Below are 11,384 nucleotides of genomic sequence, written 5' to 3'. Positions count from 1 at the left end.
AGGCTCTTTCCCTGCCCTACTCCCCGCAGAACTAACTCCCTTATCCTTCACATCTTAAGCTAAAACTGTCATTCCTTCTAGGAAGCCTTCTCTAAACCCAGAAGACTAGGTCAGGCCTCCTTGCTTCATATTACCATAGCAAAAAATTCAAGTACAGATTTAAATGAACAATAAACTTCACCCTAAGCATAAATGTTTCAATTAAGATATTAGCCCATGATAGTATAAAACCATCACAATTAGCAAGACGTTTAAAAACAACTTTCATTCTCTTATTTTTATCTGCTGTAGTGTTCTATTTATTTTTATTTTATTTTTTTATTTTTTTGGTTGCATCACGCGGCTTATGGAATCTTGGTTCCCCAACTGGGGGTCAAACCCAGGCCCCAGCAGTGCAAGCGCCAAGTACTAACCACTGGACCGCCAGGGAATTCCCTGCTGTAGTGTTTTATAATACACACTTTAATACAACAGTATATGCACGTGACATAAATTAGTATGCGTATTTTGAGTGGTATGAGCTCGAACCTTTTAATGATGGGCTACATAACGAAGATCGTTTGGAGACCAAAGCTTTAAAGGAGAGAACGTGAACCAGTGGATAGAAAACACAGGAGGCATTACAATCTGCTAGTACAAGGAAGACCAGCCTGGAGGCCAGATCTCCCCAGGACAGAGGCATCACAGTGCCTAGAAACGCTCCTGTAAAGTTGGGATTCATTCACGTTTCAGATGGAGTTCCTGAATGGGTACAAAAACATACTAGGGGACATCAAGATTTTATGGATCTCTAGCAGCATTTTCCAAAGCAGTTTCTATGAACCATGATTTCCTGAGATAAACGTTCCCTTCAAAAAGAAATTAAGATGTCAACTATATTTATATTTCAATTAAAAAAGAAGGAAATTTAGAAAATGCTGTATTTTGTACCCCCAAGAAGTCCTGTAGTTGAAACAAAACAAAATAAAAAACAATTTTTTATCTAACCTAGTTTTTTGATCAAATAATCCTTTTTTCAAGTCTCACATTTAATTAGCAACCCAGAAAACTAGTATTCAGTAGCAAATGCTTTCCATGAGAAATACTGACTCAGATCATCTTTTCCAACTCAGCTTCTCCATGGTTGAAATAACCAGAGACAGCTTCCAATTCTAAGGAACACTTACGGTTTAAGGAGATTAATGAAAGCTAGACTGGTCAGCAAAAAAAGTAATCTCAAGTAAGCAAAGGGAAGACAGCATGATCTACTTGGAAAGCTGCCTCACCATTATCTACTTGGAAATCCTTAATATCCACACAGGAGAATCAAAGAGTATGATGGAAATATTTTAAGACATTTTAAACACACAGCTGAGTTTGACTTCCGGTTCTATTAGTTATGGGGCTTTGAACAAATTAACCTGAGTCATGGTTTCCTTACCTGAAGAATGTCTGCAACACCTAGCTCCTAGGCGTAAGATCAGGGCTAATATATGTAAAATGCCTAGTAGAGCCTCTGACACACAGTAGGTGTTTTGTAAGTGGCAGCCTAATATATTTAAAGTTACACATAAGACCTGACCGAACACCATGCTTCTGAACCAAATTACACACCAAATAATACAACGGCATACAAAGCATTCACCAAAATACAAAGCATGGATGCAGTAAAGAAGTACCTGTCAAAGGTAATCCCCTTCCCAACAAACACCAAGGGAGGTTCACTTGCATTGGGGCTGCCTTTGTAGTGAATTTCCAAGAAGACTGGAGGCTCTTCGGACCCTTTGGCCACACTGAGGAATGATCCCATTTCCTGTTCCTCAATCCAAGGCTTGAGTCTACAGAGCAGAAAAGGGAAAAAGTAAATACATGTTGCTATCTCCATTTCAATAACTCAGAATAACTCATCCATGTGTAAAAAAGTATAACATACAAGCTCTTAATACAGACACGTTAATGCTTCAATTATCACCTCCTATCTGCTTTCTGTATATTCTTGGGAGAGTCACTTGATTCTGAGTCTGTTTCCTCATCTATAAAATGAGATGAATGACACCTCCATCAAAAGATTAGCTATAGAATTACTAAGAGAATTCATGTATGGTATGCAATACAACGTCAGGTAATAGTGCATAGTCAATAAACAATTTTTACTTGATTTTTTTCCCCAAGCCAGTCACATATTTCTAAAGTTTTAATTTAAAGATGAAATTAGCAAGGCTCTGAGACCATAAAGGGTACTCAAAGATAGCTGAGGAGTCCACTGATTTATTTTTGGTAGTTCTGAAAAAGACAAAGCAATAGCCAAACAACCAATCAACAAACAAAGAACCAACAAAACTACACTCCATTGATCAGACTGAACTACCTATTCCTTTGCTTTTACAGAATTGCTGGAATTCCATCTTTTTAATGTTGTCACACTATTTCTCACAGTTTGAGATGTCTGATTGAAGTGGGAAAACTAGTTATTACTTAATAAACACGGGATCAATGGGGATAATTTAATGGGAATAGTCCTTAGTGCCAACCAGAAGACAGATGCCACATCGCTATTCCTCCTAGGCTGGAGGCCCAAAAGGGCTTTGTATTGCTTTCTGGCCACAGTAACTAGGCCAGGGGAGAAATCCTACCCTGCTACAGACAGACCAGAAACAACCTCATTCAAGGAACACTCCTCCCGCACCTGCCTAGACACTTGTTGAAACTATTAATCTAGGACATCACTGTAGAGAGAGGGCCACCCAACTTCAGAAGGAAAAGAATATAAAAATGTAAGGTATGACAATTAAAAAAAACGCTTCAAATGAAGCGAGGCCGTATAACGTGTGCACTCTTATTCACAAACCCAGTACTTGATGTTTTATTAAAGTCCTGCCCTTCTGGAAGTACCGTCTGTATTTCTTTGATTTACACCCACCTACGCTAGAGCGCATTTGACACGGCTGCCTCAGTTTAATGGCTACATTCCGCCCGCCTGACCTGCCTCATCTCTGGCCGACTTCCCTTTGCTCCACCGCAAGCCATGCAGTTTCCCAAGGCCACTGCAGAGGTACTCCTGCCCCGCTCTCCTATCTGTTCACTTCTAAGCCACCTCCCTGACTCTGCTTAGGCACCACTTTTGTTGGCAAGCCGTTTCGACTCTTCCACAAGCCCCACTTGTATGTGGCTGCTGGTAGGCGACCTCACCTCTCTAGTCTCAAGTTAATTCTCCCAATAGTGAGAGAGCTGGATTTTAGGATCTCTGAGGCTCTGTCTGGCTCTAGCATAGAAGTCTATGACATAATCCTGAATTACCTGATGTGGACGTCTGTTTTACTACTAGCACTTCTGAGATTCTTCTTGATAATTTCCGCAAATCTGGTTGGCGTCATCTCATTGGCAGGCGTCTCCATCAAGTGGCGCGCCAGGTTCTGCCCAGAAGCAAAGAGGACTCCCCTTTGCCAGGCCTCCTGATCCCCACTGGCAAAAGCAAGCACAAGGTCATCGTCAGACAGCCTCTCCGGAACACTCACCACAGCCCAGCTAGGAGGTCTCCTGCCGAAGACGACAATTGAAATGTGACGCACACAGGGACCCGGATTTATTCTGTGATCTGATCCGGGGGGCAGCTGTTATGGTTTATGAAGTGCTGGAAAACACGACCCCCACTGAGCTGAGCTAGAGGAAACCTAGAATCCTCACCTCACCTGTTGGTCTGAGGGACCTCTGGAGCCCTCAATCTACCCCCCAAATCTGACGGCAGAGGCTTCCACAGAAAGGCCTCTTTAACACTCCTCCAGAGTATGACTACAGTGCAAGCTCCCCTTGGTCAGTCCTGCCAGGGAACTGAAGGCCTCCCGCCTTCTCCCTGCCTGGGTCGGGACTCTGAACTCCAACCCACCAGAGGGCAGGGCCGGCTTCAGAAGACAAAGGACATGGGTGAGCTCTCCACGACCCTGGCTCTTCTTGTGCACGACAGGAATTGACACGGCACATGGACAGGCAGAACAACACTCATCACTTACGGAGTTCACCATGTGACACACCCTTGATGGGTTTTGTCTTGCGATCATAAAAGCCCCATGAAATCTAAGCCACAACTCTACTCAACCAATGAGGAAAATGAAGCAGAGAGAGACTTCAGTCACTTCACTGAGATCACCCAGCCAGGAAGTGGGAGCCAGATTCAAAGCCAGGCTGACTGGTCGCAGGGCCCTCATTCTTACCCACTACATCACAGCTGCCAACCACCGGGAGGGACCCCCACTGTCCTCCCAGCACCGTCTCCTGAGGGTCCCACACTGTCTGCTCCTGAACACAGAATAGGGCTGGAGTGTAGCTGGTGCTCAATAAATCTGTTCAAAGATGAGTCTTCCCACTAGACTAGGAGGGCAAGGGCCGGATCCCTGCATCTGCGTATCTCTGGCGTTTAGTACAGGGCCCGCAGGCACTGGGTAGATGGAAATGATCTGTATCAAAACCTGCTGGGACCCGTCTGTCATCTTGTTCCCTCCCTCCTCAGGGAGCCAACCAGGTATGGTTTCCTAGGAACCAGCAAGCACGGAGGGATCTAGAGAGTCAGGGGGAAACACACACAGGACGAAAGCCAGAAGCAGAATGGAGGCACAGTCACCAAAGTCCTAAAATGGCTAAGGCCATGGGAGAGCCACAGACAAGCTGCACGGCAGTGCCCAATGCTGAAGGGCAGACAGCTCATGTCCAAAAGGCCCTGCCATCAGCACGCAGGGAATGGGCCTGGTCCTGGTTTTGTTCTATCACCTTCCGTGGAGCTTCACTGACATGGCCACCTTCTTTTTCTGCTTCAGGTCGTCATACTCATAGAGCCCAAGCATTGCTCCTTCCGCAGCCGCCTGGGCGTCTCCGCAGGGGTCCACCTCCACGGACGAGATCTCCAGGTCCTGAACCTGTCTGCACCCCGCTTCACAGGGACAGAGGAACCAGAAAACCGTAGTCAGTCAGGGACACCTCTGAGGGCAGAAGGCAGAGGCCTGGGGTGGGGGCCTGAGAAAACATCAGAATTGGAGTTCAAATCCTGGCCCTGACACTTGACTTTTCTGAGCCTCCACTTCCCCTTCTGTACAGTGAGGATGAGCACACACCTCACAGAGGGTGGGAGGACAGACTGATGGATAAAATGACTAGTCTAGCACCTCACAAAGCAGGCCCTCAAGAAGTGGCTACTATTACTAGAAACACTAGGGTTTCCTGATGAAGCGTCCCAATCACCAGGAGCTTGCCACATTAAAAATGACATAGAAGGGCTTCCCTGGTGGCACAGTGGTTGAGAGTCTGCCTGCCGTTGCAGGGGACACGGGTTTGTGCCCTGGTCCGGGAAGATCCCACATGCCGCAGAGCAGCTGGGCCCGTGAGCCATGGCCGCTGAGTCTGTGCGTCCGGAGCCTGTGCTCCGCAACGGGAGAGGCCGCAACAGTGAGAGGCCCGCGTACCGCCCCCAAAAAAAAAATGACATAGAAGTGATAACACTGAAATTACAGCCAAGGAACTGAGCAAAGTCCATTATTAACACAGCATTTATTAAGATCAGGTCAGCAAAATCTCCCAAATAAAAGTTATGAAATAATCTCTGAACATGAACTTTGAAAGTACATTTAACAAGCAAATATGATATACATGGCGTCAAAGATCAACCAAGCTAATTATCACCACCTCAGCAATGGTTTCAAAGCATCTTTAACCACAGTCTCCATGGTGACGGCCTTGTCCTGCCACTCAGCTCTGAAGAGACCCAATGGCACCTACCTCAACTTTTGAACTGTCCACGTGACGAAACTGGGACAGGCTTGCACCTTTGGTAACTAGTGATAAACAAGCATCCTGCCCTTGGCATCCATTTTCTCTGATTTGGAAATATGATGACTCCACGTGATTTAAACTTTGAGCAACGGACTTCCCTGATGGCACAGTGGTTAAGAATCTGCCTGCCAATGCAGGGGACATGGGTTCGAGCCCTGGTCCAGGAAGATCCCACATGCCACGGAGCAACTAAGCCCATGCGCCACAACTACTGAGCCTGCGCTCTAGAGCCCACGAAGCCACAACTACTGAAGCCCGCGTGCCCTAGAGCCTGTGCTCCACAACAAGAGAAGCCACCGCAGTGAGAAGCTGCGCACCGCAACAAAGAGTAGCCCCCGCTCGCCACAACTAGAGAAAGCCTGTGCGCAGCAATGAAGACCCAACACAGCCAAAATTAATTTAAAATAAATAAATAAATAAAAATAATAAAATAAAATAAAATTTGGGCAACATGAGGGCTGCATTCCAAAAAAAGGAAAAAAATCACCCACCAGGACTTTCTGGCAAAACAGAGCTCTAAGGCCGATACTGCAAGAGGGAACAAGTGGTCCTGAAACCCCCAGACACAAGCTAAAGAAATATAAAAATAAAATTCCACAAGCTAACCTTCTGAATCTAAAGTAAAGCCAAGCATGTTAGGTAAGGGAAACTGAATATCTGTTCAGAGTTATTTGTGTGAACGTGAGGGGATGGTGATGGAAAGAGGGGAGACAAATCTGACGGAGTGATCCTTAGGAATCTTTACCAACATTAAAGTTCAAAAGTTAAAGAACCTGCTGCAGCGGCCCTGATGTTCTCCTTGCCTCCATGCCAGTTTTCCTGTTCGTCAACTCCGGCCGTCCTTTTGCCGAGGCCAACCACCACCACGCTGGGGAAGTCCTGTTCCAAAAGATATACGAAATCAGCTGCTTTACGTCTTTAAAGCATCCACTTCCAGCACGAAATGGCACAGGAGCTTGCACACGACCCCCTAAAGCGCTGCACGGGACAAAACCCTCCACGAAGTTTGCTTGTTTTATTTTTGTAAGCCCTGTTATCTTAGTTAAATTTTATAACTGTGTGTTGCAAAGGGAGAGCGAGGATAATCCTGCAAATAACTCTGCTATGTAAGACAGGGCCACTGAACCAAGAAAGCCTGCAGACTGAGGAATATAAGAGATGCAGTACTTTTTGACAACAACTCGCCTCTTTACAATGTTAACCAATACTTGCGGCTTAATCCTGGGATAAAACGAACACATAATCCGATACAAAATTTTCTGCCTAACTGGTCAGCCACAGTACTTGGCACATATAGGTGCTAACTCAGGGTTTGCCACATAAACCTTATTTTCACCTCATACCTCATGCAGACCATAAAAGGTTCGGGTTTTGCCTGCCTTCAGGGGTGGTCCAGATCTGCAACAAGAAGAAACAGTTGTTTTAAAAATTATAGTTTGCTCTGCTCCATTAAAAAGTGACATAAACAAACCTTTAGCATTATTACAGTATGCTCTGATGCTTCTGCAAATTTGCTACACTTATGTTTTTATCAAATACAGAATTCTCTCAGGCCAGATTTCTCAGATGCAGCACTTCTAATTCTAACTCAAAAACTTCCAGATTAGATTTAATGCCAACTACAGAAAGCAATGCCGTGGATGGGTAATGTAGGGGAGAGCTGAGCACTGGATGGAGGCTGACCTCAATCTTAAACCTCATAAAAGACGCAAGACACCAACCTAAGTGGCTGACTTGACTGCAGTGTGTTCAACCTGGAGGTTTTTTGTGATTTATCTACAGGTGGGATACCGGGCAATTTAAAAACAAAGCAGGTGGCAACGCACAATTACAGCCTGAGGACTGGATGCCCTGGTACCTCGCAGTCATGAAGGCCAGGCTGTTCTGTACTCGTACAGGTTAGCTTTGGGGTTAATGAACTAATCAAGGCAGCTGAGAGAGCTGCCTACTGGTGAAGGACTGGTAAACTGACAGGCGATGCAAATTCTGTCATTCAATAATTAGACAATTACTCTAATTATTAGACTACACCTATCAGACGCTAATAGGCTATCTGTAATCCAAATAATATACAGTTGCTGTGGCCTATGCTGTCACCTCTGTTTCTGTTAAACGTGGCCGGCAGCTCAGAAGGACTTGGAAACCCCAATGTTTCCCTACCTTCCCCAGGCCCTGGCTAATCCAAGAGTGGTTAGAATCTCAGGCCCCACCCAAATTTACTGAACTGGAATGTGCATTCTAACTACACCCCCAGGCGATTCACGTGTCACTTAAGATCTGAGAAGCCCTTGAAACTCAGGGCTTGCAGCCTCCTCAGGCTATTCTGAACCAGCCCAGGCTGTTCCCCCAAAGTGAAGGGGAGTTAAAGAGGTAGAGAGATGGAAGGTGGGAAGGGGGTGGGGAGAAACAAACTGGAGCCAGGAGGGTGGGCTGAGGAAATATGGTACTTTCCGGCTCCTTCTGGGTCAGCCTCTCACACAAGTCTGTGATTTGGTTGAAGCAGCCTGACTTCCCAGAACTGTGCACCCACCCAATACTGAACCTTAAGTAGCAATGTGCATCCCACAGACACATACTCTCACTTCCACTGAGAAGATCCCAGCCAGTGTGTTCCTGTGCATTTTCATCCACTAATAATAAAGCACAGAAAAGATATTCTCTTTCACCTTCAGGGCATTTTAAAAACTGGAACCCACAGATGAATACTTACATGTTCAAGATTTCTCTCAGCTTTCCAGACACCAATTTATTAAAATTCTCTCCTGCACTTGTAAACTGGGGCTCATCATCTTCTTTTTCTTTGCTATAGACTCCTAAAACAAGGCCCTGAAAACAAGAGAAAAGGTAGATCCCTAAGAGGGAGTAGATCCCTAAGAGGGACTCAAGGGTTCCCAAATTCCAGAAAGAGCTAATCATTTCAACAAAACCGTGTCCCCCTCAAGGACAGAGGAACAAGGCCAAAACAGCAGCAGGTGCTGGGCAGTCAGCTATAATCACATCCTGCCTAAATGTTTCAAACTCCTGCCGATGCAAGAGTGCAATTACTACCTGTCCTGGTCTTGATGGTCCCTCCCAAGAGCTTTCACAACATAGAGGGCTTCCTTCACTTTCAAATAAAGAAGAGCAGAAAGGTGCTTTAAGAAAACAATTCCATTTGTAATGAAGTCAGATCTGGAAGGGGTTCAGAACATGCCACCCCAAAATATGCCACTCTGGCATATTGATTACTATGAGGTGCAGGCAGCTGAGAAAAAGCAGATGCAGGAAGGGCTCTCTGACTGCCCACCCCCGCCCCACCCTTCCTATCTAAAAGCTGGTCATAAAATTTCCCAAGAGAACACTTCTCTCCCTGTACCAGGAAGAGAACATTCTTATCACCATAGACTGGGAGTCAACACCAAACAAACCTACTAAAATAACCCTTATCCTCCCTTTCATTTCCCCCATATATTTCCCTGTCTCTCAACTTAATGCCCCCAGGCTCCTTTGCCTTATCACATCCCCACAGTTTCCCCGTCTCTGTTTAAAAAGGTATATGAGCTTTCGGGCCTATAGGCTTCTTCGGGTCTTCATTTCCCTTTTGAAGATTCCCATGTACACATAAAAATATGAAATAAAACTTGTATGCCTTTCTCCTGTTAATCTGTTTTATGTCCATTTCATTCTTAGGTGCAGCCCTAGAACCTTGGAGAGTAGAAGTAAGTTTTTCCTCCCCTACAAGCTTCAAATGCAAATCTGCAATACTCTGGGAGGTCATTCCAATAAAGTCAATGGCTGCACTTGCCAATACTAACAAGTACTCTGCCCAACTTATAGGCTGGAAGAAAGGAAAAGGATGCACCTTCACCGGGAGGGTCGGGCCAGAGCATTCTGTCCAGCACTTAGTGGCTTATCCCTTCATCTCCTTAAGCTCCAGGCCCCAAACACCTAAAATAAGGAAGTAAACCTAGGAATCACTATTTGCCTTTGCACAGCAATTTATGACTTTAAAAATGTGTTCTGACTTAGGGCACCTCTGTGAGGTGGAAAGAACAAGTAGTCTTCTTCGCATCTGGTGGATAAGGAAACTGAAACCTGGTTTGACATACTAGCCCGTGTGCAACAGAACTGGTCAAGAATCCGGATGCCTTCCCTCAGGTGCTCTGTCCTTTCTACAGAATCACACTGGTACTTAGACCAAATCATGTCCTGTCCTTTCCATCAAAGAAAATAGGCTTCCTCGGGGTTGGTAACCTTCCCAGGTTCTAACTTACCTAGACTGCCCACTGTCTGGGATTCCAGGGAACCAAGTAGGGAACTGATCAGACAGAACACGGATGTTACCTGAGTAGGATCTATTTCCATAGTGTTGAACAGACTAGGGGACAAGCTTCTGGTCCCTCGGCCATCTGTGATTCAGGGAGAGGCCTGAGCTCAAGCCCCATCTAGAACACTCCTAGCCGGGCACAGTCTTTCTGGTCCTCAAGCGTGACTCCCACACATGTGCTCCTCCTGCCAAGCCGTTCCCCTTTTCCAGATCCCCCACGACCGAACAGTGACCCTCTTCACAATGTTTTGGAGCTCAGTTAGATGGAGGAGGCGCTTCTGCAGGACACTTCTAATCTCACGAACAGATGGGTCTCCCTGCAAAGCCCTTTTCCCTAGAGAGACATTTTTCTCTAGAAACCCTTCTAGTCAGTTTACTCCCTGAGAGCCTGCGTCTTCCTGGCCTTTAACTTCAGCGGGGGAGGGAGGTCTTGGTGTGGAAGCCGGGGCCAGTGATTGGCCGACTCTGGGACCCTAGAGGGCATTTCACCTCACCAAACTTGGGCATCCTCCTAGCTAAGGTGGGAGCAGTCCTGGCGCCGTCCTTCCCTGGGTTACTGCGAGGACTAAACAAAATAATGAAATAAGGGCACGGCACAGAGTGGGAGCTCAGGAAACGGGAGCTACGGCTATCATTCCCTGGCGCGCAGAGTTCGGGTCCGGGCACTTTCAAGAAAGAGAAGGAAGAGCGCATCCTCGGCACTAGCCGGCTGGAGAATCCTGGGGGGTCTGCAGCCCCGCGCAGCCCGCTGCCAACGCCGAGCTCCGCAAAGACACGAAACGTTTCTTTCTAGCCAATGTCTGTAACTCGGCTCAGAAGCCCGGAACAACGCGGCCCTGACCTGCCCCGATGTCCCCGTGGCCCGCGGGCAGGTCTCGCGGCGGCCCCGGAGCGAGCCGCGGCCTCTCACCTTCGTCATGTCTGCGGCGGCTGGACCGGGTCCCCAGAAATGCTTCACGCTCAGATGTCGGACGGCGAGTCTCGCGGCAGCCGGAAGAGGCAGCAAGAACATCTTTTCGGCTCGGCCCCCCCGCACCGCCCTCCACCGAGCACGTGGCGCAAGGAGGGCGAGTGCGCGCCTGGGAGCCCAGCTTTCCGGGTTGGGGGGGTAAGGGGGCGGGTAGGTGGGCAGAGGGCGCGCGCCTAGGGGGCGGGGAAGGTGCCAGGGGCGTGGCGGGAGGGCGTCTGGGGCCAGGGCTGTCGGGTGAGGGCCAGCGCGGGCGCGGTAGGGCTCGGGCGGGGACGAGCTTGCGTGCGCCCAAGGGGCGGGGCGGGCCGGCTG

General features: G+C 47.4%; 1 protein-coding gene across 1 annotated transcript in view; it reads right to left on the bottom strand.

Moving 5' to 3' along the window:
- The window catches only part of LAP3 (leucine aminopeptidase 3), a 23,624-nt gene extending 12,447 nt beyond the window's left edge, over window positions 1–11,177 (bottom strand). The window contains exons 1-7 of the mRNA XM_007449821.1: window positions 11,013–11,177; window positions 8,507–8,622; window positions 7,140–7,194; window positions 6,570–6,675; window positions 4,741–4,900; window positions 3,277–3,441; window positions 1,659–1,817 (exon numbers count right to left, since the gene is read on the bottom strand). Coding sequence (XP_007449883.1) covers window positions 1,659–1,817; window positions 3,277–3,441; window positions 4,741–4,900; window positions 6,570–6,675; window positions 7,140–7,194; window positions 8,507–8,622; window positions 11,013–11,114 — 863 coding nt within the window. The 5' untranslated portion in view covers window positions 11,115–11,177. The remainder of the gene's footprint in view (window positions 1–1,658; window positions 1,818–3,276; window positions 3,442–4,740; window positions 4,901–6,569; window positions 6,676–7,139; window positions 7,195–8,506; window positions 8,623–11,012) is intronic.
- Window positions 11,178–11,384: the final 207 nt, after the last annotated feature.

Source organism: Lipotes vexillifer, unplaced genomic scaffold (genome assembly GCF_000442215.2).
Source record: "Lipotes vexillifer unplaced genomic scaffold, Lipotes_vexillifer_v1.1 scaffold1067, whole genome shotgun sequence".
NCBI classification, from domain to species: Eukaryota; Metazoa; Chordata; class Mammalia; order Artiodactyla; family Lipotidae; genus Lipotes; species Lipotes vexillifer.
This window is presented reverse-complemented; position numbering and strand designations above follow the sequence as displayed.